This window comes from Aethalodelphis obliquidens, unplaced genomic scaffold, assembly GCF_003676395.1.
Source record: "Aethalodelphis obliquidens isolate GAN/ISIS:26980383/991018 unplaced genomic scaffold, ASM367639v1 scaffold6, whole genome shotgun sequence".
In the NCBI taxonomy this organism is placed as follows: domain Eukaryota; kingdom Metazoa; phylum Chordata; class Mammalia; order Artiodactyla; family Delphinidae; genus Aethalodelphis; species Aethalodelphis obliquidens.
In genome coordinates this window covers 46,628,738-46,656,230 of record NW_020837950.1, presented here as the reverse complement: position 1 = coordinate 46,656,230, position 27,493 = coordinate 46,628,738, and the positions used below count along the sequence as shown (strand labels likewise).

At 37.6% G+C, this 27,493-nt stretch overlaps 1 protein-coding gene and 1 long non-coding RNA gene across 2 annotated transcripts in view; one reads left to right on the top strand and one right to left on the bottom strand.

Annotated features, from left to right (window-relative positions):
* ENPEP (glutamyl aminopeptidase) overlaps nucleotides 1–27,493 on the bottom strand; it is a 104,571-nt gene that overhangs the window by 55,262 nt on the left and 21,816 nt on the right. The window contains exons 4-6 of the mRNA XM_027103514.1: nucleotides 7,177–7,297; nucleotides 4,705–4,859; nucleotides 4,161–4,274 (exon numbers count right to left, since the gene is read on the bottom strand). Of these exons, the coding sequence (XP_026959315.1) occupies nucleotides 4,161–4,274; nucleotides 4,705–4,859; nucleotides 7,177–7,297 (390 nt within the window). The remainder of the gene's footprint in view (nucleotides 1–4,160; nucleotides 4,275–4,704; nucleotides 4,860–7,176; nucleotides 7,298–27,493) is intronic.
* Nucleotides 24,006–27,493, top strand: part of LOC113619016 (uncharacterized) — a 148,107-nt gene continuing 144,619 nt past the window's right edge. The window contains exon 1 of the long non-coding RNA XR_003432248.1: nucleotides 24,006–24,177. This is a non-coding gene — a long non-coding RNA (uncharacterized LOC113619016). The remainder of the gene's footprint in view (nucleotides 24,178–27,493) is intronic.

The window sequence follows — 27,493 nt, the reverse complement described above, 5'->3', positions numbered from 1 at the left end:
TTCAGACATGAGCCAAACTTTTCAAGCCCTGTTTCATATGTGTGCAGTAAGAATGATGATATCACCCCACAGATTTGTCTGAGACTTGAGGAAACGTGTTGATTTGTCAACAGTTGTTTTAGGGGTCTTTTTCCATTAATCATTGGAATTTGGATGATTCGTAATTAATTGAAGAAAACATTAACTTTTGCTTTAGTTCTAATAATTACCTTCTCATTCCTGTCCTAGGTTTTCTCAGCAAAATAGAGTGTTTGAGAGGTCTAGCACGATAGTCAAACTTCCTAGGTTCAAAGCTCAGTTTCTCCACTTTCTAGACATGTGAGTTTAAGTAATTTCCCTCACCCATGATGGCAGCTACGTTTTTAGAAACGTGCAGAGGATTTAATGAGATAATGCATGACAGGCATTTGGCATAGTACCTGGCACAGAGTGAAAACCTAACACACTAGCTGCTGTTATTATTTTGATTCTTAATCAATTAGATTCTGAAATCTAGTTCTATTAAATAAATCACTAATAATAAAAATCAAAAGCTTTATTGATCTTACTTAATCAAAAATATTTCCCAAAAGGAGCATGCTATATCAGTTTACATTTTCCAATTTTGTGAATTCCACTTATAATAGGCAAGATACTATTGTCAAGTGATGACTGTCAATCAAGGTAATTTTGTCTTGGATTTTAATTTTTGTTCCCCTAAAATGTTTAGGTAAGAAGAAAGGATCTTAATCTCAGTGTCAGGAAATTTGACTCTCATCTTGGCTGTGCTACCAGTTGTCTGTGTGACATTTGGAAGGTACATTACCTTCCTGGGCATCAGATTTTTCACCTGTAAAATGAGGCTCCACTATTGTGGTACTTATCAAGCTCTCTTACAATGTATCTTTGTTTATCTATTCCCTCCACCACCAGACCCTAAATTAGGAACTTCTGTAAGGGCAGGAAGTGTGTTTTATTCAGTTTTGGGTCCTCCGTAGTGTTCACTGAATGAAGAATGAATGAATAGATGAAGAATGAATGAGTTGGATCATATGATTAAATTTCATTTAAGAACTGCATACTAAATTTTTGCAATATTTAATTGTTTTTGAAACACTAAAAATGGAATGTTATAATATTACATATACAATATATTACATAAACAATACATCTTGATATAAGAAGGGTTACTTTATAGAAAATACAGGACAAAATAATTTTTCATTTATATAGTTTAATTTCAATAAATTATGAAATCAGCGATTTTCAACATAGAGGAATGGTCCTCAACTAGGGGACATTTTATCATTCAGATGACATCTGACAATATGTGGAGACATTTTTCTCTTGTTTTCTCTCTTTTTTTTAATTGAAGTATTGTTGATTTACAATGTCATGCTAATTTCTACCGTACAGCAAAGTGACTCAGTTATACACATACATACATTATTTTTTATATTCTTTTCCATTATGGTTTATCCCGGGGGACTGGATATAGTTCCCTGTGCTATACAGTAGGACCTTGTTGTTTATCCATCCTAAATGTAATAGTTTGCATCTACTAACCCCAAACTCTCAGTCCATCCCTCTCCCTCTCCTACCCCTTGGCAACCACAAGTCTGTTCTCTATGTCTGTGAGTCCATTTCTGTTTTGTAGATAAGTTCATTGTGCCATATTTTACATTCCACATATAAGTGATATCATATGGTATCTGTCTTTCTCTGTCTGACTTACTTAGTGTGATCATCTCTAGTTGCATCTGTGTTGCTGCAAATGGCATTATTTCATTCTTTTTTATAGCTGAGTAATATTCCATTGTATATATGTACAACATCGTCTTTATCCATTCATCTTTTGATGAACATTTAGGTTGTTTCCATGTGTTGGCTATCGTGAATAGTGCTGCTGTGAACATAGGGGTGCACGTATCTCTTTGATTTATGGTTTTGTCCAGGTATACGTCCAGGAGTGGGATTGCTGGAGCATGTGGTAGTTTTATTTTTAGTTTTCTGAGGAACTTCCATACTGTTTTCCATAGTGGCTGCACCAACTTTCATTCCCACCAACAGAGTAGGAGGGTTCTGTTTTCTCCACACCATCTTATGGAGACATTTTTGGTTTCACAGCTGGGGTGGAGGGTTACTGGCATCTAATAGATACAGGCCAAGGATGCTGCTAAATACCCTACAATACACAGGACAGTCCCCACAACAAAGAATTATCTGGCCCAAATGTCAATAGTTCCATCCTTGAAAAACCACAATGTAGATTAAATTTTAAAGAAGCAATTGTTGCAAATTAACTTTTTCACTTTTTTTTATCTTTCAGTTTTAATTTATAGACTAACTTGTTCTCAAAGTATACTTTTGTGATATGAGAAAATAATAAGGATGCAATACGAAATACTAATTGAACATTTTTTCAGTAATTTCAGTTTTTATAACCTGAAGACATTTATTAGAAGTTAATTGTTTAATTAATTTTATAATTTAATTAATGCTTTTCTTGGTCCATTTTTAAAAGTTTTTTGAAATATAATTTACATTATTAAAATTTACCCTCTTAAAGTAGACAGTTTGATGAGTTTTGACAGATATAAACAATCTTAACTACAATGATAGTCAAGATATGGAAAAATTTCTTACCCCCAAAAGTTCCCTTGAATCCTTTTTCAGTCTGTCTCCTCCTTTCACTTTAGTCCCTGACAACCAGTGATATATATTTTATTCCTATAGTTTTGTCTTTTCTATAATGTCAAATAAATGGACTCATTCAGTATGTAGTCATTCACAGATGCCTTTTTCCACATAGCAAATGCTTTAGAGATTCATCCACAATGTTACTTTACCAGTAATTTGCTCCTTCTACTGTTGAGTAGTATTCTATTGTATCAATATGCTACAATTTATTTATAAATTTGAGTTGTTTCTAGCAGTTGGCTATTATGAATATTCCCATTATGTGCATTTACATGCAGGTTTTGTGTGGACAAGTGTTTTCATGTCTCTTGGAGTAGGATTGCTGGATTATATGATAAATGTATGTTTAACTTATAAGAAGTGGTCACACTATTTTCAAGGGTGACTGTATCATGTCTACCAGCAATGTATGTGACTTGAAATTGCTCCACAAATTTACCTACATTTGGTATTATCAGTCTTTTAAATTTTAGATATTTGGGATGGTTAATTTTATGTCACATTGATTGATGGGGCCATGATGCCGAGGTATTTGCTCAAACATTATTGTGGGTATTTCTGTGAGGGTGTTTTGAATGAGATTTACATTTAAATTGGTGGACTTTGCGTTCACCAGTTTCACTTTTTTCACTTTTTAAAGCAGGTTGTGAAAACGGCAAGGGCTGCGAGCATCTAACACTCTTCTTACTGTATCCAGTGGAGGGCAGTAGTCTATACAGTACACAACCTCCTGCAATGCTACTTTCACATAACCACACACTTATACTTTTATATATACAAACTGATAAGAATACACCACCTAAATACAGATGAAAACAGGTGTAACTTTTTGGGAAAAATATCTTCAGAGTTCATAGAAGCCTCTGTTCCAGGCCCCTCAGAGACACAGAATAATAATAGTAATTACATGTACATTTTGGAAGCTTTTAAGCTTACAATACAGAGAACAGTGTTCTTTCATAGAGGAGAGAACTGACTCAGGATATGTAACTTGCTCGAGGTCACATTCCCTGTAATGCATCTAAGAAATGATGTGTGCAAGATTTGAACCTGAGTCTAACTACTAAGTTTATGCGTTTATCTCTTTACCGTGTCATTTCAGCAACCTGTGTAAGGGAAGTCATTTATAAAATTAGGCTTGGGCATTTTTCAAAGGGTTAGCACTACAGATAATTTCTTGAACACAGAGTTGGCATTGTCTAAGCTAGATATTTTTTTCCTGCCCTGGCACGTGTTGTTGAATGACTCTACCAACCACATTCTTGGCTCGTGGTGGTCAGTTGCCCTCTAGGGCCTGGGCATAGGCTCTGAGCATGGTGTAGTTCAGTGGAGGCAGCTGGTTCCACCCCAGCCTCCCAATGGAATTCCCAATTCGATACTGCACTTGGCCCCAAACTCAGGGCCACTGTCATAGTCCAAAGGCTTCAATCAGCTTGACATGAGGAAAACAGAGATTTGGAACTTATATGTTTAGGGCTCACCATTTGCCACTCTTTTTCTGCATGGTCTACTCCCAGGAACTCAAAGAAGGAAGCAAACCCTTCGTTTAACCACAGGTCTTCCCACCATTCCATGGTCACAGTATTTCCAAACCACTGAAATTATAAGCAAGAAAGAGGGTTAAATTCTCATGCCTTTGGTAGAAAGGCCTAGAAAATTTCAGTACATTCATTTGTTCATGCAAATTTTGTCACTTGACACAAAAGTGGCAGACATCATACTTAGCATTTATTTCCTGCTTTATTTCTCCTGGTTTTTAAGTGATCTGAAATTCTCCTTATTGTCTTCATTTTGGTAGTACTGGGAATATTTAAAGTTATAGGAAAACCTTGTGTATTTTACTAAAGGCAGAACAATGTGTCTTAAAAGTTTCTTTATGGTAAAATGTTTATTAGCAGTAAGAAAGACTTTCAAGCAGGATTTTCTGGGTTGGCTACTTTTTATTTGCTAAGTTATAATTTCAATCATTCCTATGGTCTTAAGCCACTTCTTAAAATAAGCTAAGTTGGTGCTAAGATTCTATACCTGATGCACAAGTTCATGGGCAACCACAGTGGCCACCCTCTGTTGGTTTGATGAGGCTGATTCATTAGGGTCATAAAGCAGGTTTGTTTCTCTGTAAGTGATGAGTCCCCAGTTCTCCATAGCCCCAGTGCCAAAATCTGGAATAGCGATTTTATCTATGGAAAAAGAGTCCAGTGAGAAATACATTCTTTCCATTTTGTTCATAACACTTCTTACCAAATTAAGTTCTTCAGGTGAACGTTTTTTAAAAGACTAAAAATAATTTCTCAGAGTGAAAAACAATCATCTATTTGTGTAAACTTTTCAGTCTTTAATGCACTCAGAATATCCATGGAACTCTTCCTGTTGGCTCCAGATATCAATGTGTCTTTTATTTTTTAAGAATACTATTGGCAATGCTCTGTTCAAATCTTCTATAATTTTATGTCTTTTGTTCCTTTCTGTATTTCATTTTTATTTGCTTTTTTCCCCCATGACTTTCACTTAGATAATACCAATCTTCTGTTTGGGGGGGTATGCTGTAAGGAATAAGAGAATGAAGTTTTCAAATGAGGTCTTAGAAGTACAGAGCTTCCAAGTGTGTAGAAATATATTTCTGTCCAAGGAAACAGATTATTAGAGAACACAAAATTCCACTTTTTCCCTAATTCTGTACAATTTGTGGTCAACCAGATTCCCTACTAATTGAATAGCTTACCATCCACTTGTATGTATGTATTAAATTAGTTGGATCAACATGGAATTGACTATATTCTCTGGAAATTCCCTTCCAGGTCTAAAATGTTGAATTCAATCTAGACTTTCTAGTCCTTATTTTTGCTGGGACCTATAATGGTAGACATGCTATCTGACAGAAAGAGGCAGTGTTGGTCAGTTCTATGTTAAATCCCAAAACAGAAAAGGTTCAGTTGGATTGGTGGACAGAACGCAGCTTTTCCAGTTAATGAACTATAATAAGCATGGGATTTATTATTACATATAATTTAAATTAGGCACATAAATGAAAATAAATTAAATTTTCATCTAACATAAAGAAAAGGTCCTTTCTTTATGGTTAAAATAAAGATTCTTAAAGCTTTTTATAAAAATAATGAAAATGGATACATCTTAAATGGAGGTCAGAATTACAGCAGTAGTTTACTTTTAGTGTTATTTTCATTCTTAGGTTTGGTTATTTTGTCACAGAGTACCTCTTAAAGTTTGGAGAAATATTCCCTCCAAGGGCCAGTATTTTCCATAATGTTACAGAGTGTAATTTGTACCTAACCCATGAACAAAAGGAATTTTTTTAAACCTCATTTCTTTGGTGAGTATTGACATTATAATTAATTAACTCCAGTGCGTTTAATTTAGGGGGTGGATAAATGCAGTAATCAATTGTAAGGAAAGTCTAAGAGTCAATTCTGAAAGAGTTGAAAATGCATATAAAAGTATGAAGAAGAAGAATATGGGAGAGAGGGAGGAAGAAAAGAGAACAGAAAAATAAATTTGTGAGATTTCCACTTCCCAGGTTATCATGGGTGGTACAAGAGAGATAAAGAGAAAAAGGCTTTTAAATTAATGTGATTAACATTTTATTAGATGTTATTCTGATTTTGTGGAAAGTTGTTTTTCTTCCTGTTTCCTTCTCTAATATTTGTTAAGCAATAAAAAAAGAAGAAAAAAACCCGGAGCATCCACAAAGTTGCTCAGAGCCACAGACATTCCCATGTAGAGAATTTTGACATTCCAGTTGCTTTGCATTGGTAATTTATTAAAGTAAGGGAAGAAACAGAAATAGAGAAGTCGATTGTTGGTTTGTTGGTTTTCTTGTTGCCTTCATTTCATCCCTACAGACATCTATATGGGTGTTACATTTAAAGTCTTTGCTAATACCACTCAAGCTTACTATTAAAGCATTTCTGCTGTTGATAGAAGTGTCATATCCATACCATTTTGATTATAGCACTATTTTTATTTTAAAAAGAAAACATGTTCCCCACATCCTCCATATTAGAAAATATACTTATGGAAGGAGCACCAGTTCATTTTAACTGCTGAAGAATCTAGAATTAGTCTTGTACAACAGTGGAAAGACTGGAAGTACATGGGACTCTGACAGCATTATTTATCCCTATTATTTATTAATGTAAGCTATTGGGATGGGTACTAATTTTGAAATCAGCTGATCTAGGTTGCTCTTTCTGGTTCCATCATTATCAATGTCTGCAGTTTTATGTATATACTTCAATCTTTATTTGGAAATAAAATACTATACATTCATCAGGTAAGAACAGAGTATAGACATTATTCTTAGAGGAATCCAGAAAGAATCTTTCAGCATCTAGTAAGTATGAGATACATAGTATAGGCATATGATGAAAAGACTAAGGGATGACCATTAACTAAGGATGCTAAAGCTGGAGGAAATGAGTTAACTTAAGTGAAAACAAAAGCAATATTAAAAACAAGAAAATAAAATATGGTTCTCACCTAATTTAGGAAGAGCATAATCCATAGCGAAGTAGTCTTCAAAATAATCAAACACACTTTTAGTTATATTTGCAGCATATTCAGCTGTGTGCTTTTGCTCTGGCTGGACATATATAGTGAGCTATTAAAATAAAAAAAATTCAGTGAAAATTTTTCATTTGAAAAAACACAAAAACTATGATACATGACATAGTACAAAGAAGGTGGGCTTTGGAGCCAGGTAAGTCTAATTGGAATCCCAGTTCTGCATGGTCTTGGACAAATCACTTCATGTCTCTGAGACTCATATGTAAAGGAAAAGAATACCACATAACTCACTAAGTAATTTCAATGACTATAAATAATGTAATAATTTATAAATAATAATAAAATATACTGTACATAATGTACAGTATATTTTTTAAATATTACTTTTTTCTACTTAGAACATATATTGTCTTCTTAATATTTGTGTATCTATGTATTTATCTCGCTTTGTGTAATTCGTCTTTGAAGAAATAAGGCATGTGATTTTTTTCTCATCTAAAGAGCCCTTAGATACGTGTTTTCCATTTGCTTTTCTATCCATTGCTACCCACACTACCCTTTGATATATTAACTATTCTACTTCCAGAGTCTAAAATACAATGACTCAAAATTTTCTTGAGAAGGAGGCATCTTGATAAGCCAAATCTTGATAAGCTACATCTCTAAGTATCTAGGATATTATTTTTATCCCATGACATAATTTATAAATCAAACCAAGTATAGACTTTTTACTCCCCAATTCTAAGCATGTACAACCCCAAGTAGCCATCACAATATTGAAGGAGAAAAACAATATTGGAAGATTGATAATATCTGACTTCAAGACTTAGTGTAAAGCTACAGTAATCAAGACAATGCGGTATTAACAAAACAATAGAAAAATAGATCAGTACAAGACAATAGAGAGCCCAGAAATAGACCCACATAAATATAGTCAACTGATCTTCGACAAAGGAGTAAAGGCAATACAATGGAGCAAAGACAGTATCTTCAATGAATGATGCTGGAATAACTGGACATCCATCTGCAAAAAAATAAATCTAGACACAGACCTAACACCCTTCACAAATATGAACTCAAAATTGATCACATACCTAAATGTAAAACACAAAACTATAAAACTCCTGGAAGATAACATAGGGGAAAATCTAGATGACTTTGGATATGAAGATGACTTCTTAGCTTTACCACCAAAGGCATAATCTATGAAAGAAATAACTGATAAGCTAGGCTTCATTAAAACTTTTGCTCTCTGAAAGACAATGTCAAGAGAATGAGAAGATAAGCCGCAGACTGGGAGGAAATATTTGTAGAAGGTCCATCTCATAAACAACAGTTACACAAAATATACAAAGAACTCTTAAAACTCAACAAGAAGAAAGGAAACAACCTGATTAAAAAATGGGCCAAAGACCTAAACAAGACACCTCACCAAAGAAGATATACAGATATCAAGTATGTATATGAAAAGATGCTTCACATCATATGTCATCAAGGAGATGCAAATTAAAATAACAAAGAGGTACCACAGCACACCTACTACAATGCCAAAATCCAAAACACTGACAACACCAAATGCTGGTGAGGATGTGGAGCAATAGGAATTCCCATACATTGCTGGTGGGAATGCAAGGTGGTACAGCCATTTTGGAGGATAGTTTGGCAGTTTCTTACAAAACTAAACATACTCTTAACATATGGCCCAAGAATTGTGCTCCTTTGTGTTTACCCAAAGGAGTTTAAAACATGTCCTGAGGTTGGTTCAAGATGGCAGGATAGAAGGACATGCTCTCCTCCCTCTTTCGAGAACACCAGAATCACAACTAACTGCTGAACAGTCATCGACAGGAAGACACTGGAACTCACCAAGAAAGATACCCCACATGCAAAGACAAAGGAGAAGCCACAATGAGATGGTAGGAGGGACGCTATCACAATAAAATCAAATCCCATAACTGCTGGGTGGGTGACTCGCAAACTGGAGAACACTTATACCACAGAAGTCACCCACTGGAGTGAAGGTTCTGAGCCCCACGTCAGGCTTCCCAACCTGGGGGTCTGACAACAGGAGGAGGAATTCCTAGAGAATCAGACTTTGAAGGCAGAGGGATTTGATTGCAGGACTTCGACAGGACTGGGGGAAACAGAGACTCCACTCTTGGAGGACATACACAAAGTAGTGTGCACATTGGGATCCAGGGGAAGGAGCAGTGACCCCATAGGAGACTGAACCAGACCTACCTGCTAGTGTTGGACGGTCTCCTGCAGAGGCAGGGGGCAACTGTGGCTCACCAAAGGACAAGGACACTGGCAGCAGAAGTCTGGGAAGTACTCCTTGGCGTGAGCCCTCCCTGAGTCTGCCATTAGCTCCACCAAAGAGCCTGGGTAGGCTCCAGTATTGGGTCGCCTCAGGCCAAACAACCAACAGGGAGGGAACCCAGCCCCACCCATCAGCAAACAAGTGGATTAAAGTTTTATTGAACTCTCCCCACCAGAGCAACAGACAGCACTATCCACCACCAGTCCCTCCCATCAGGAACCTTCAACAAGCCTCTTACATAGCCTCATCCACCAGAGGGCAGAGAGCAGAAGCAAGAAGAACTACAATCCTGCAGCCTGTGGGACAAAACCCACATTCACACAAAGATAGACAAGATGAAAAGGTAGAGGGCTGTGTACCAGATGAAGGAACAAGATAAAACCCCAGAAAAACAACCAAATGAAATTGAGATAGGCAGTCTTCCAGAAAAAGAATTCAGAATAATGGTAGTGAAGATGATCCAGGACCTTGGAAAAAGAATGGAGGCAAAGATTGAGAAGAGGCAAGAAATGTTTAACAAAGGTCTAGAAGAAATAAAGAACAAACAGATGAACAATACAATAACTGAAATGAAAAATACACTAGAAGGAATCAATAGCAGAATAACTGAGGCAGAAGAACGAATAAGTGACCTGGAAGACAGAATGGTAGAATTCACTGCTGCGGAAAAGAATAAAGAAGAAAGAATGAAAAGAAATGAAGACAGCTTAAGAGACCTCTGGGACAACATTAAATGCAACAACATTCGCATTATAGGGGACCCAGAAGGAGAAGAGAGAGAGAAAGGACCTGAGAAAATATTTTAAGAGATTATAGTTGAAAACTTCTGTAACATGGGAAAGAAATAGTCACTCAGTCCAAGAAGCACAGAGAGTCCCATACATGATAAACCCAAGGAGAAACATGCCGAGACACATAGTAATCAAATTGGCAAAAATTAAAGACAAAAACATTATTGAAAGCAGCAAGGGAAAAATGACAAATAACATACAAGGGAACTCCCATAAGGTTAACATAAGGTTAACAGAGGATTTCTCAGCAGAAACTCTACAAGCCAGAAGGGAGTGGCATGATAGAGTGATGAAAGGGAAGAACCTACAACCAAGATTACTCTGCCCAGTAAGGATCTCATTCAGATTTGATGGAGAAATCAAAAGCTTTACAGAGAAGCAAAAGCTAAAAGAATTCAACACCACCAAACCAGCTCTACAGCAAATGCTAAAGGAACTTCTCTAAGTGGGAAACACAAGAGAAGAAAAGGATCTACAAAAACAGACCCAAAACAATTAAGAAAATGGTCATAGGAACATACATATCGATAATGACCTTAAACGTGAATGGATTAAATGCTCCAACCAAAAGACACAGGCTTGCTGAATGGATACAAAAACAAGACCCATATATATGCTGTCTATAAGAGACCCACTTCAGATCTAGGGACACATACAGACTGAAAGTGAGGGGATGGAAAAAGATATTCCATGCAAATGGAAATCAAAAGAAAGCTGAAGTAGCAATAGTCATATCAAATAAAATAGACTTTAAAATAAAGAATATTACAAGAGATAAGGAAGGACACTACGTAATGATCAAGGGATGACTCCAAGAAAAATAGAGAACAATTATAAATATATATGCACCCAACATAGGAGCACCTCAATACGTAAGGCAACTGCTAACAGCTCTAAAAGAGGAAATTAACAGTAACACAGTAATAGTGGGGGACTTTAACACTTCACTTACACCAATGGACAGATCATCCAAACAGAAAATTAATAAGGAAACACAAGCTTTAAATGGCACAACAGACCAGATAGATTTAATTGGTATTTTTAGGACATTCCATCCAAAACCAGCAGATTACACTCTCTTCTCAAGTGTGCATGGAACATTCTCCAGGATAGATCACATGTTGGGTCACAAATCAAACCTCAGTAAATTTAACAAAACTGAAATCATATCAAGCATCTTTTCTGACCACAACGCTATGAGATTAGAAATGAATTACAGGGAAAAAAACGTAAAAAACACAAACACATGGAGGCTAAACAATACATTATTAAATAACCAAGAGATCACTGAAGAAATCACAGAGGAAATCAAAATATACCTAGAGACAAATGACAATGAAAACACAACGATCCAAAACCTATGGAATGCAGCAAAAGCAGTTCTAAGAGGGAAGTTTATACCTATACAAGCCTACCTCAAGAAACAAGAAAAATCTCAAATAATCTAACGTTACACCTAAAGGAACTAGAGAAAGAAGAACAAACAAAACCCAAAGTTAGCAGAAGGAAAGAAATCATAAAGATTGGAGCAGAAATAAATGAAATAGAAACAAAGAAAACAATAGCAAAGATCAGTAAAACTAAAAGCTGGTTCTTTGAGAAGGTAAACAGAATTGATAAACCATTAGCCAGACTCATCAAGAAAGAGAGGGAGAGGATTCAAATCAATAAAATTAGAAATGAAAAAGGAGAAGTTACAACAGACACGACAGAAATACAAAGCATCTTAAGAGGCTACTACAAGCAACTCTTTTCCTATAAAATGCGCAACCTTCAAGAAATGGACAAATTCTTAGAAAGGTATAGCCTTCCAAGACTGAACAGGAAGAAATAGAAAATAGGAACAGACCAATCACAAGTAATGAAATTGAAACTGTGATTAAAAGTCTTCTAACAAACAAAAGTCCAGGACCAGATGGCTTCACAGGTGAATTCTATCAAACATTTAAAGAAGAGCTAACACCCATTCTTCTCAAACTCTTCTAAAATGTTGCAGAGGAAGGAAAACACCCAAACTCATTCTATGAGGCCACCATCACCCTGATACCAAAACCAAAGATAGTACAAAAACAGAAAATTACAGACCAATATCACTGATGAATATAGATGAAAAAATCCTCAAGAAAACACTAGCAAACAGAATCCAACAACATATTAAAAGGATCATACACCATGATCAAGTGGGGTTTATCCCAGAGATGCAAGGATTCTTCAATATATGCAAATCAATCAATGTGATACACCATATTAACAAATTGAAGAACAAAACCCATATGATCATCTCAATAGATGCAGAAGAAGCTTTTGACAAAATTCAACACCCATTTATCATAAAAACTCTCCAGAAAGTGGGCATAGAAGGAAGCTACTTTAACATAATAAAGGCCATATACAATAAACCCGCAGTAAACATCATTCTCAATGGTGAAAAACTGAAAGCATTTCCTCTAAGATCAGGAACAAGACAAGGATGTCCACTCTCACCACTAGTATTCAACATAGTTTTGGAAGTCCTAGCCATGGCAATCAGAGAAGCAAAAAGTAAAAAAAGGAGTACAAAGTGGAAAAGAAAAAGTAAAACTGTCACTGTTTGCAGATGACATGATACTATACATAGAGAATCCTAATGATGCCACCAGAAAACTACTAGAGTTAATCAATGAATTTGGTAAAGTTGCAGGATACAAAATTAATGCACAGAAATATCTTGCATTCCTCTACACTAATGATGAAAGATCTGAAAGAGGAATTAAGGAAACACTCCCATTTAACATTGCAACAAAAAGAATAAGATACCTAGGAATAAAGCTACCTAGGGAGACAAAATTCCTGTATGCAGAAAAGTGTAAGACACTGATGAACGAAATTAAAGATGACACAAACATGGAGAAATATACCATGTTCTTGGATTGGAAGAATCAACATTGTGAAAATGAGTATACTACCGAAAGCAATCTACAGATTCAATGCAATCCCTATCAAATTACCAATGGCATTTTTTACAGAACTAGAACAAAAAGTCTTAAAATTTGTATGGAGACACAAAAGACCCCGAGTAGCCAGAGCAGTCTTGAGGGAAAACAGTGGAGCTGGAGGAATCAGACTCCCTGACTTCAGACTATACTACAAAGCTACAGTAATCAAGACAGTATGGTACTGGCACAAAAACAGAAATATAGATCAATGGAACAGGATAGAAAGCCCAGAGAGAAACCCACACACCTATGGTTAACTAATCTATGACAAAGGAGGCAAGGTTATACAATGGAGAAAAGACAGTCTCTTCAATAAGTGGTGCTGGGAAAACTGGACAGCTACATGTAAAAGAATGAAATTAGAACACTCCCTAATACCATACAGAAAAATAAACTCAAAATGGATTAGAGACCTAAATGTAAGACCGCACACTATAAAACTCTTAGAGAAAAACATAGGAAGAAAACTCTTTGACATAAATCACAGGAATATCTTTTTTGATCCACCTCCTAGAGTAATGGAAATAAAAACAAAAAGAAATAAATGGGACCTAATGAAACTTAAAAGCTTTTGCACAGCAAAGGAAACCATAAACAAGATGAAAAGACAACTCTCACAATGGGAGAAAATATTTGCAAAGGAATCAATGGACAAAGGATTAATCTCCAAAATATATAAACAGCTCATGCAGCTCAATATTAAAAAAAACAACCAAATCCAAAAATGGGCAGAAGAGCTAAATAGGTATTTCTCCAAATAAGACATACAGATGGCCAGGAAGTACATGAAAAGCTGCTCAACATAACTAATTATTAGAGAAATGCAAATCAGAACTACAATGAGGTATCACCCCACACCAGTTAGAATGGCATCATCAGAAAATCTACAAACAACAAATGCTGGAGAGGGTGTGGAGAAAAGGGAACCCTCTTGCACTGTTGGTGGGAATGTAAATTGATACAGCCACTATGGAGAACAGTATGGAGGTTCCTTAAAGAACTAAAAATAGAATTACCATATGACCCAGCAATCCCACTACTGGGCATATACCTTGAGAAAACCATAATTCAAAAAGACACATGCAACCCAGTGTTCATTGCAGCAGTATTTACAATAGCCAGGTCATGGAAGCAACCTAAATGCCCATCGACAGACAAATGGATAAAGAAGTTGGGGTACATGTATACAATGGAATATTACTCAGCCATAAACAGGAACGAAATTGGGTCATTTTTAGACGTGGATGCATCTAGAAACTGTCATACAAAGTAAGTCAGAAAGAGAGAAACAAATATCGTATATTAACGCATATGTGTGGAATGTAGAAAATGGTACACATGAACCCATTTGCAGAGCAGAAATTGAGACACAGAAATAGAGAAAAAACGTATGGACACCAAGTGGGGAAAGCGGCAAGGTGTTGGGGTTGTGGTGTGATGAATTGGGAGATTGGTATTGACATGTATACACTGATGTGCATAGAATGGATGACTAATAAAAAATTAATTAAAAAAAGAAGTCCTGAACGAGGATGTTTATAGTAGCTTTATTTGTAATTGCCAAAACTTGGAAGCACCAAGATGTCTTTCATGTACCAGATAAACTGTGGGCAGTGGAATATTACACAGTGCTAAAAAGAAAGAAGCTATGAAACCATGGAAAAATAGGGAGGAACCTTAAATGCATATTATCAATATTAAGTGAAAGAAATGAATCTGAAAGGGCTACACACTGTATGATGCCACCTGTTTGACATTTTGGAAGAGTCAAAAAGATGGAGACAATAAAGAGATCAGTGGGGCTTCCCTGGTGGCGCAGTAGTTGAGAGTTCGCCTGCCGAAGCAGGGGACACGGGTTCGTGCCCCAGTCCGGGAAGATCCCACATGCCGTGGAGCTGCTGGGCCCGTGAGCCGTGGCTGTTGAGCCTGTGTGTCCGGAGCCTGTGCTCCGCAACGGGAGAGGCCACAGCAGTGAGAGGCCCACATACCGCACACACACACACAAAAATCAGTTGATGACATGCTGGGGTGTGAGAGGTGGAGAGATGAATAGGTAGAGCATAGAGGATTTTTAGGGCAGTGAAAATACTCTGTATGATATAATAATGATGGATATATGCATACAACTTTAGCCATATTTCTCAGAAGTGAAGAACAGCAGAAAGATCCAATAATTTAAAGGATGAGTTTCTAAAAAGTATCCCTCGGAAGACCTTCAAGATGGCAGAGGAGTAAGATGTGGAGATCAACTTTCTCCCCACAAATACATCAAAAATGCTGTACATGTAGAACAACTACAGAACACCTACTGAACACTGGTAGAAGACTTCAGACTTCCCAAAAGGCAAAAACTCCCTACCTACCTGGGTAGGGCAAAAGGAAAAACAGAGACAAAAGAATAGCGATGGGACCTGCACCTCAGGGAGGGAGCTGTGAAGGAGGAAAAGTTCCACACACTGGAAAGCCCCTTCACTGGCGGAGATGAGGGGTGGGCGGGGGGGAAGCTTTGGAGCCACGGACGAGAATGCAGCATCAGGGGTGCGGAGGGCAAAGTGGAGAGATTCCTGCACAGAGGATCAGTGCCGACCAGCACTCACCAGCCCAAGAGGCTTGTCTGCTCACCCGGCAGGGCAGGCGGGGCTGGGAGCTGAGGCTGAGGCTTCGGAGGTCAGACCCCAGGGAGAGGACTAGGGTTGGCTGCGTGAACACAGCCTGAAGGGGGTAGTGCGCCACAGATAGCAGGGATAGAGTCTGGGAAAAAGTCCAGAACTGCTACAAGGAGAGGGGATTCAGAGCACCGCCTAAACGAGCTCCAGAGGTGGGCGTGAGCTGTGGCTATCAGCGCAGACACAAGAGACGGGCATGAGATTCTAAGGCTGAATCTGCAGCCACTAAGAATCCTGTGTGCAAGCACAGGTAACTATCCACACGTCCCCTCCCAGGAGCCTGTGCAGCCCGCCACTGCCAGGGTCCTGTCATCCAGGGACAGCTTCCCCAGGAGAACACATGGTGCGCCTCAGGCTGGTGCAATGTCACACCAACCTCTGTTGCCACAGGCTCTCCCCGCATTCTGTACCCTTCCCTCCCCCCAGCCTGAGTGAGCCAGAGCCCCCTAATCAGCTGCTATTTTAACCCTGTCCTGTCTGGGCAAAGAACAGACGCCCTCAGGCAACCTACATGCAGAGGTGGGTCCAAATCCAAAGCTGAACCCCAGGAGCTGTGCAAACAAAGAAGAGAAATTTCTCCCAGCAGCCTCAGGAGCAGTGGATGAAATCTCTACAATCAACTTGATGTACCCTGCATCTGTGGAATACCTGAATAGTCAACGAATCATCCCAAAATTGAGGTGGTGGACTTTGGGAGCAACTGCAGACTTGGGGTTTTCTTTCTGCATCTAATTTGTTTCTGGTTTTATGTTTATCTCAATTTAGTATTTAGAGCTTATTATCACTGGTAGATTTGTTGATTTGGTTGCACTCTTCCTTTTTTCTTTATATGTATATATATTTTTCTCCTTTTCTTTTTCTGATTGTATACGTGTATGCGTCTTTGTGTGATTTTGTCTGTATAGCTTTTCTTCGATGGTTTGTCCTAGGGTTATGTCTGTCCGTTTTTTCTTTTTTCTTTTCATATAGTTTTTAGCACTTGTTATCATTGGTGGATTTGTTTTTCGGTTTGGTCATTCTCTTGTTTCTTTCTTTTTTTTATTACGTCTTTAATTTTTATTTTTAATAATATATTTTTTTATTTTTTAATTTAGTAACTTTTATTTTTTCCTTTCTTTCTTTTTCTTCTCCCTTTTCTTCTGAGCCGAGTAGCTGACAGGGTCTTGGTGCTCCGGCCGGGTGTCAGGCCTGAGCCTCTGAGGTGGGAGAGCCGAGTTCAGGACATTGGTCCACCAGAGACTGCATGGCCCACATAATATCAAACGGCAAAAGCTCTCCCAGAGATGTCCATCTCAACGCTAAGACCCAGCTCCACTCAACAACCAGCAAGTGACAGTGCTGGACACCCTATGCCGAACAACTAGCAGGACAGGAACACAACCCCACCCATTAGCAGAGAGGCTGCCTAAAATCATAATAAGTTCACAGACACACCAAAACACACAACTGGACGTGGTCCTGCCCACCAGAAAGATGAGATCCAGCCTCATCCGCCAGAACACAGGCACTAGTCCCCTCCACCAGGAAGCCTACACAAACCACTGAAACAACCTTACCCATGGGGCACAGACATCAAAAACAATGTGAATACGAACCTGCAGCTTGTGAAAAGGAGACTCCAAACACAGTAAGTTAAGCAACATGAGAAGACAGAGAAATACGCAGCAGATGAAGGAGGAACGTAAAAACCCACCAGGCCAAACAAATGAAGAGGAAATAGGCAGTCTACCTAAAGAAGAATTCAGGGTAATGATAGTAAAGATGATCCAAATCTTGGAAATAGAATGGAGAAAATACAAGAAATGTTTAACCAGGACCTACAAGAACTAAAGCGCAAACCAGTGATGAACAACACAATAAATGAAATGAAAAATTCTCTAGAAGGAATCAATAGCAGAATAACTGAGGCAGAAGAATGGATAAGTGCCCTGGAAGATAAAATAGTGGAAATAACTACCACAGGGCAGAATAAAGAAAAAAAATGAAAAGAATTGAGGACAGTCTCAGAGACCTCTGGGACAACATTAAATGCACCAACGTTTGAATTATATAGGGGTCCCAGAAGAAGAAGAGGAAAAAAAGAACTGAGAAAATATTTGAAGAGATCATAGTTGAAAACTTCCCTAGTATGGGAAAGGGAATAGTCAATCAAGTCCAGGAAGCACAGATAGTCCTACACAGGATAAATCCAAGGAGAAACATGCCAAGACACGTATTAATCAAACTACCAAAAATTAAATACAAAGAAAAAATATTAAAAGCAGCAAGGGAAAAGCAACAAATAACATACATGGGGATCCACATAAGGTTAACAGCTGATGTTTCAGAAGAAACTTGCAAGCCAGAAGGGAGTGGCAGGACATACTTAAAGTGATGAAAGGGAAAAACCTAACAACCAAGATTACTCTACCCAGCAAGGATCTCATTCAGAGTCGACAGAGAAATTAACACCTTTACAGACAAAAGCTAAGAGAATTCAGCACCACCAAACCAGCCCTACAACAAATGCTAAACGAACTTCTCTAGGCAGGAAACACAAGGGAAGGAAAAGACCTACAATAACAAACCCAAAACAAGAAAATGGTAATAGCAACATTGATAACTACCTTAAATGTAAATGGATTAAATGCTCCAATCAAAAGACATAGAGTGGCTGAATGGATATAAAAACAAGACCCGTATATATGCTGTCTACAAGAGACCCACTTCAGACCTAGGGACACATACAGACTGAAAGTGAGGGGATGGAAAAAGATATTCCATGCAAATGGCAATCAAAAGAAAGCTGGAGTGACAATTCTCATATCAGACAAAATAGACTTTAAGATAAAGACTATTACAAGAGACAAAGAAGCACACTACATAATGATCAAGGGATCAATCCAAGAAGATATAAGAATTGTAAATATTTATGCACCAAACATAGGAGCACCTCAATACATAAGGCATTGCTAACAGCCATAAAAGAGGAAATTGATAGTAACACAATAGTAGGGGACTTTAACACCCCACTTTCAGCGATGGACAGATCATCCAAAATGAAAATAAGGAAACACAAGCTTTAAATGATACATTAAAAGGATGGACTTAATTGATATTTATTGGACATTCCATCCAAAAACAACAAAATACACTTTCTTCTCAAGTGCTCATGGAACATTCTCCAGGATAGACCATATCTTGGCTCACAAATCAAGGCTTGGTAAATTTAAGAAAATTGAAATCATATCAGGTATCCTTTCTGACCACAATGCTATGAGACTAGATATCAATTACAGGAAAAAATCTGTAATATACAAACACATGGAGGCTAAACAATACACTACTTAATAACCAAGAGATCACTGAAGAAATCAAAGAGGAAATCAAAAAATACGTAGAAACATGGGCTTCCCTGGTGGCGAATTAGTTGGGAGTCCGCCTGCCGATGCAGGGGACATGGGTTCGTGCCCCAGTCCGGGAGGATCGCACATGCCGTGGAGGGGCTGGGCCCGTGAGCCATGGCCGCTGGGCCTGCACGTCCGGAGCCTGTGCTCCGCAGTGGGAGAGGCCACAACAGTGAGAGGACTGAGTACCGCAAAAAAAAACCCCCAAAAATACAAACAAAAAAAACCCTAGAAACAAATGACAATGAAAACACGGTGACCCAAAACCTATGGGATGCAGCAAAAGCAGTTCTAAGAGGGAAGTTTATAGCAATACAGTCCTACCTCAAGAAACCAGAAACATCTTAAATAAACAACCTAACCTTACACCTAAAGCAATTAGAGAAGAACAAAAACCCCCTAAAGTTACCAAAAGGAAAGAAATTATAAAGATCAGATCAGAAATAAATGAAAAAGAAATGAAGAAAACAGTAGCAAAGATCAGTAAAACTAAATGCTGGTTCTTTGAGAAGATAAACAAAATTGATAAACCATTAGCCAGACTCATCAAGAAAAAAAAGGAGAAGACTCAAATCAATAGAATTATTAATGAAAAAGGAGAAGTAACAGCTGACACTGCAGAAATACAAAGGATCCTTAGAGATTACTACAAGCAACTCTATGCCAATAAAATGGACAACCTGGAAGAAATGGACAAATTCTTAGAAATGCACAACCGGCCAAGACTGAACCAGGAAGAAACAGAAAATATGAACAGACCAATCACAAGCACTGAAATTAAGACTGTGATTAAGAATCTTGCAACAAACAAAAGTCCAGGACCAGATGGCTTCACAGGTGAATTCTATTGAACATTTAGAGAAGAGCTAACACCTATCCTTCTCAAACTCTTCCAAAATATAGCAGAGGGAGGAGCACTCCCAAACTTATTCTATGAGACCACCATCACTCTGATACCAAAACCAGACAAGATGTCACAAAGAAAGAAAACTACAGGCCAATATCACTGATGAAAATAGATGCAGAAATCCTCAACAAAATACTAGCAAAGAGAATCCAACAGCACATTAAAGGGATCATACACCATGAACAAGTGGTGTTTATCCCAGGAATTCAAGGATTCTTCAGTATATGCAAATCAATCAATGTGATACACCATATAACAAACTGAAGGATAAAAACCATATGATCATCTCAATAGGTGCAGAAAAAGCTTTTGACAAAATTCAACATGCATTTTTGATAAAAACCCTCCAGAAAGTATGCATAGATGGAACTTACCTCAATAAAATAAAGGCCATAGTTGACAAACGCACAGCCAGCATTGTTCTTAGTGGTGAAAAACTGAAACCATTTCTACTAGGATGAGGAAAAAGAGAAGGTTGCCCACTCTTACCACTAGTATTTAAAATAGTTTTGGAAGTTTTAGCCACAGCAATCAGAGAAGAAAATGAAATGAAAGAAATCCAAATCAGAAAAGAAGAAGTAAAACTGTCACTGTTTGCAAATGACATGCTTCTATATACATAGAGAATCCTAAAGATGCTACCAGAGCTAATCAAGGAATTTGGTAAAGTAGCAAGATACAAAATTAATGCACAGAAATATCTTGCATTCCTATACACTAATGATGAAAAATCTGAAAGAGAACTTAAGGAAACACTCCCATTTACCATTGCAACAAAAAAGAATAAAATATCTAGGAATAAACCTACCTAAGGAGACAAAAGACCTATATGCAGAAAACTGTAAGACACTGATGAAAGAAATTAAAGATGATACAAACAGATGGAGAGATATACAGTGTTCTTGGATTGGAAGAGTCAACATTGTGAAAATGACTCTACTACCCAAAGCAATCTACAGATTCCATGCAATCCCTATCAAACTACCAATGGCATTTTTCACAGAACTAGAACAAAAAATTTCACAATTTGTGTGTAAACACAAAAGATGCCGAATAGCCAAAGCAATCTTGAGAAAGAAAAGCAGAGCTGGAGGAATCAGGCTCCCTGACTTCAGACTATATTACAAAGCTACAGTAATCAAGACAGTATGCTACTGGCACAAAAACAGAAATATAGATCAATGGAACAGGCTAGAAAGCCTAGACATAAACCTATGCACATATGGTCACCTTATCTTTGATAAAGGAGGCAAAAATATACAATGGAGAAAAGACAGCCTCTTCAATAAGTGGTGCTGGGAAAATTGGACAGCTACATTGAAAAGAATGAAATTAAAACACTACCTAACACTATACACAAAAATAAACTCAAAATGGTTTAAAGACCTAAATATAAGGCCAGACACTATAAAACTCTTAGTGGAAAATATAGAACACTCTATGACATAAATCACAGCAAGATCCTTTTTGACCCACCTCGTAGAGAAATGGAAATAAACACAAAAATAAACAAATGGGACCTAATGAAACTTAAAAGCTTTTTCACAGCAAAGGAAACCATAAGCAAGATGAATAGCAACCTTTAGAATGGGAGAAGATATTTGCAAATGAAGCAACTGACAAAGGATTAATCTCCAAAATATTCAAGCAGCTCATGCAGCTCAATATCAAAAAAACAACCCAATCCAAAAGTGGGCAGAAGACTTAAGTAGGCATTTCTCCAGAGAAGATATACAGATTGCCAACAAACACATGAAAGGATACTCCACATCACTAATCATTAGAGAAATGCAAATCAAAACTACAATGAGGTTTCACCTCACACTGGTCAGAATGGCCATCATCAAAAAATCTACTAACAAGTGCTGGAGCAGATGTGGAGAAAAGAGAGCCCTGTTGCACTGTTGGTGGGAATGTAAATTGATACAGCTACTATGGAGAACAGTATGGAGGTTCCTTAAAATACTAAAAATAGAACTACCATATGACCCAGCAATCCCACTACTGGGCATATACCCTGAGAAAACCATAATTCAAAAAGGGTCATGTACTACAATGTTCATTTCAGCACTATTTTGAATAGTCAGGACATGGCAGCAATCTAAGCAATCTAAGTGATAAAGAAGATGTGGCACATATATACAATGGAATATTACAGAGTGAAGTAAGTTGGAGAGAAAGAAATATATGCTAACACATATATATGGAATGTAAAAAAAAATGGTTTTGAAGAAACTAGGGATAGGGCAGGAATAAAGATGCAGATGTAGAGAATGGACTTAAGGACATGAGGAGGGGGAAGGGTAACCTGGGACGAAGTGAGAGAGTGGCGTGGGCATATACACACTACCAAATGTAAAATAGATAGCTAGTGGGAAACAGCTGTATGGCACAGGGAGATCAGCTTGGTGCTTTGTGTTCACCTAGAGGGGTGGGATAGGGAGGCCTGAAGGGAGATGCAAGAGCGAGGAGAAATGGGAGTGTATGTATATGTATAGCTGATTCACTTTGTTATACAGCAGAAACTAACACACCATTGTAAAGCAATTATACTCCAATAAAGATGTTAGAAGACAAAAACACTGTAGTGCTTCAATATGGCATAATGGTATGCTTTAACAAATAAAATGGTAGTTTTTGAATATATATATATAATTATATATATATATAAAACCACATTAAATCATGAATTTTAAAGCACATGCAAAGATGCTCAACATCACTAATCATCAGAGAAATGCAAATCAACACCACAATGAGGTATCACATCACACCAGTCAGAATGGCCATCATTACAAAATCTACAAACAATAAATGCTGGAGAGGGTGTGGAGAAAAGGGAACCCTCGTGCACTGTTGGTGGGACTGTAAATTGATACAGCCACTATGGAGAGCAGTATGGCGGTTCCTTAAAAAACTAAATATAGAACTACCATATGACTCAGCAATCCCACTACTGGGCATATACTCTGAGGAAACCATAATTCAGAAAGATACACGTACCACAGTGTTCGCTGCAGCACTATTTACAATAACCAGGACATGGAAGCAACCTAAATGTCCTTCAACAGATGAATGGATAAAGAAGATGTGGCACATATATACAGTGGAATATTACTCAGCCATAAAAAGACACCAAACTGAGTTATTTGTGATGAGGTGGATGGACCTAGAGTCTGTCATACAGAGTGAAGTTAAGTCAGAAAGAGAAAAACAAATAGCATATGCTAACGCACATATATGGAATCTAAAAAAAAAACGGTACTGATCAACCTAGTGTCAGGGCAGGAATAAAGACACAGATGTAGAGAACGGACTTGAGGATACGGGGTTTGAGCGGGGGAAGGGGAAGCTGGGATGAAAGGAGAGAGCAGCACTGACATATATACACTACCAAATGTGAAATGGATGGCTCGTGGGAAGCAGCTGCATAGCACAGGGAGATCAGGTTGATGCTTTGTGTTGACCTAGAGGGGTGGGATAGAGAGGGTGGGAGTAAGGCTCAAGAGGGAGGGGATATGGGGATATATGTATACATATACCTGATTTACTTTGTTGTACAGCAGAAACACAACATTGTAAAGCAATTATACTCCAATAAAGATAATAAAAAAATAAAAAGAATCCCTTAAATTACTATTGCTGACTCACTGTTCTCCCAAGCTACTGGGTGATTGACATTCTTGCTTTATTTGTCTAAGTAAAGATGTGTTCATCTCCGAAGGCTACAAAATTCACTCATTTATCATCCCCTTTCTTTTAAAGTTTGTTTTGTTTTATTTATTTATTATTTATTTATTTATTTTTGCTTTCTAGAAGAAGTGATACATTTCCTCACCGCCCTCCTGTTCTCTTTGTGAACAACATGCGTTTTCCAAGAAGTTAAGTGAAACTAAGGATCCAGTTGGTGGCCACTGAACAGAGAGAAGGTAATTGCCCCCTGTGAAATCAAAACTATCACGTTCATATAGCATTGTCGTGTTGTAAACTGAGATTCTCAGAATTTCCACCACATCTGTTCTCTTCTGTTAAAAACTTCAGAAAGGGTAGTTCCTCTTGCCTCACTCTGCTGTTGTGTACACACTCTGTACTTTTGTGTTGCGCGTAATATTTGGAGAGCGAAAGAGGGTTGAAAAAGAGGAAGAAGAAATAACAGTGAGGTCTCCCACCTTAGGTGGAGCAATGGGGAGGAGAAAGACTATGTGCTTTTTCTGTCAATATGTTCACATTGCCCATGCTGGTTGGTTGACTCCCTTCAATCAGAATGCTTCTGAGACAATATAATCAGGTTTTTCTTCCTCTCCATATTTCTATTGTTGGCAGCAACAGGAATGCAGTGTCCTTAAATAGGATTGGTGTTAGTGTAAATTCGATCCAAATAAAAGCAATGCCTTCCTTTTTTGTTTCTGAGAAACTCAACACCACAGAGAAGTATGTTCTGTCTTTACAGTCTGGCCAGTCTGCAGATCACATGTGATCGATGACCCTTATTTTGATATATAATCCATCATATTTTATGACCACTGCTTTGATCAACTGAGCTAAGCAATCACAGAATATATAGATACAGCCTGTTAACCTTGTAACATTATTAGGCAAAGCATATCTGTGTGTCCTATCTGCCATATATCAGGAACATTTTTATGTTAAAGATCACTTTCTATGGGCGTCGGTAGAAGCTGCTACCCACCTCCCTCATTTGCTGAGCCTCAGCACTTCTGTCCATGACAAAATTCAGTAAATTACTCCTGAATTGTCATCGCTTTGCAATAATTACTATCATTCTAGTTTATGTGCTTGCTTTACTGAGATGATTTTTTTAAAGCCTGTGATAACCATATTGAAATAGCATGGGGTGAGGAAGGAGATATGCATGCATATTGTTTCTTCTTCTTACTTTCTGAAAAGTCATATATGCCTTTATTATTCAAAGACTCTATTAAAGGTTAAATATAAAGGTTTTTATATAAGCTTTATAACTATATATATATATATATATATGAAGTTTGTAAGGCTTCAAGAACTTAACTTGAATGCATATATTTAGTTTTCAAAGATACTAAGTTTCCTAAGTGAATTAAGTTACCTAGATATACCACTGTTGGATACTATTTTTTAAATTTATTTATTTTTGGCCACACTGCACAACTTCTGGGATCTTAGCTCCCCGAGGAGGGATTGAACCCATGCCTCCTGCATTGGAAGCGCGGAGTCTTAACCACTGGGCTGCCAGGGAGGTCCATGGGTACTTTTAGTCATAACTCAAAGCACTGCATCTATTGAGCTAATGTCAGGTGTAAAATCTGTGCTTTCTGAAGGTTATATGCAGCTGATTATTCTTTTAGGAGGTGTGATACATCTTACATCTGCTTTATCACTGTTGTTGTTGCCTTTCTTTTATCATATGGCAACCTACTGTAAAGGATGCTTTTAGAGTTGTTAATATTGTCCTTTTAATTAAGGGTCTCCAGGAATTTGAGAGATGGAATGTAAGTCCACGAGAATTTATTCTAATTGGTTGCTGTCACTTCTTTTATGTGTAATCATTATGATTAACCATTAGTCTTACTGGATACTTAAAAATTCCCAGGTAATGTGATAAGCACTTACCATGCAATGTCTCACTCTACACACCAATTCTATGAATCTGGCACTATTAATAATAATAAAATATAATGTTTTGCATCACTGATGATATCTTTACCCCAATATTTTCATTAGCCCAGTTTTCACAATTATAAAGTCCAAAGAGTTCTGAAAATCAAAAGTTGTTTTATATGTTCTAAGCAAACAAATTTGTCAGTAGCATCTGACCTGAACTGATAGGAGTTTTTAAAAATAATTTTTATTTTCTCACTAAAAAATATTGCTGCAGAAATACTACTGTTTGATTATAAGGTGCTGCCCCAGAGCCCATTGTAGTTACTCAATAATACTCAATATTCGTACCATATTACCATTCACAAATCTGAAAATTTCTGACATCAAACATACAACTAGACACAAAGGTTTTAGGTAAGGATTGTAGACTTCTATTTCAAATTTTAGAGTTGGAAGAGTTTTAAAAATAAACTTCCTCATTGTGTACATTGTGTGCGTGAGAAAAACGTGTACATGAGAAAAATGAAGTAAGACAAAACTGACACTAAACTTCAGCGCAAAGTTTGTTTTTTACTGTATCATACTTCTTCTTTTCTCTACTCCTAAGAATGAAACCTGACTTTCCCTAGCTACAAAATAGAGGTAACAACAGTACCTGTCTGATAATGTGAGCAGTTAATGAGCTAATGCATAAGCAATTCTTGACACATGATAGCTCTGTGTGTCCCATCAAGAACATTAGTATCATTAGAGATAATACATTGAATGATTAACCTCTGTAATTTTCTTTGTCTGCACTTCCTTATACGTGGGTGGTATCCACATTACCATTAGGAATACTAGGAGAATGAAGGGGGAAAAAATAGAAGTTAAGTTTTTGAAGTCCAGAATAGGCTTTTCATGCCTACACAATAAATTTGAAAGCCAAAATGTTTTAATTTGCAAGAGCCTGGTTAAAAAGGATTTTAGCAATAAAAACAGAAGGCAAGGAAAAAAGCAGACCACAACGTTTATGCTGTAACAATAGACTGGAAAGAGACTGGAGGGACGTCCAGAGGGCTCTGTCTCAATAAACTAGTACCCCAGGAGAGGGGTACTAAGATTGAAGGGGCAAGGCTCTGGAAGGGTGTCTTAAAGTCTGAGGTGAAGGCACTGAACTTGGGAAGACCATGTAAACAGAAAGGAATCAGATTGAACAGATGCTACCCACCACTACCACCATCACCCTAGTCAGAAGCCCATTCAGGGCCTACAGGGTTCCCACTACCACCTGGCAGCCCTGCAAGTCTGCTGTGTCCTGTGTCCATGTTTTTGTTGTCCTTGTCTGCTGAGCATCTTCCATTGACAAAGGTGACCAAACATCCAGGTTTGCCCAGAATGTCCCAGGAATGTAAGTCTGCTGCTTATCTGCTTACACCTCTTATGCCAGCATAATTAATAACGCCTTCTCTATTATTTATATTTTATAAATGATAAAAATGTATGATCACTCTCCCCATTGACAACAGTCTGCCCCTCCACTGCCGATCATCCAGCAGAGTTAGCACCTGTTCATCTCTTGAGGTTTTTGTATCTTATCTCTACTGTTCCAAATAGACACACCCCTTTAAATGGCCCAGGACCCTTGCAGGGGCCCCTAAAGCA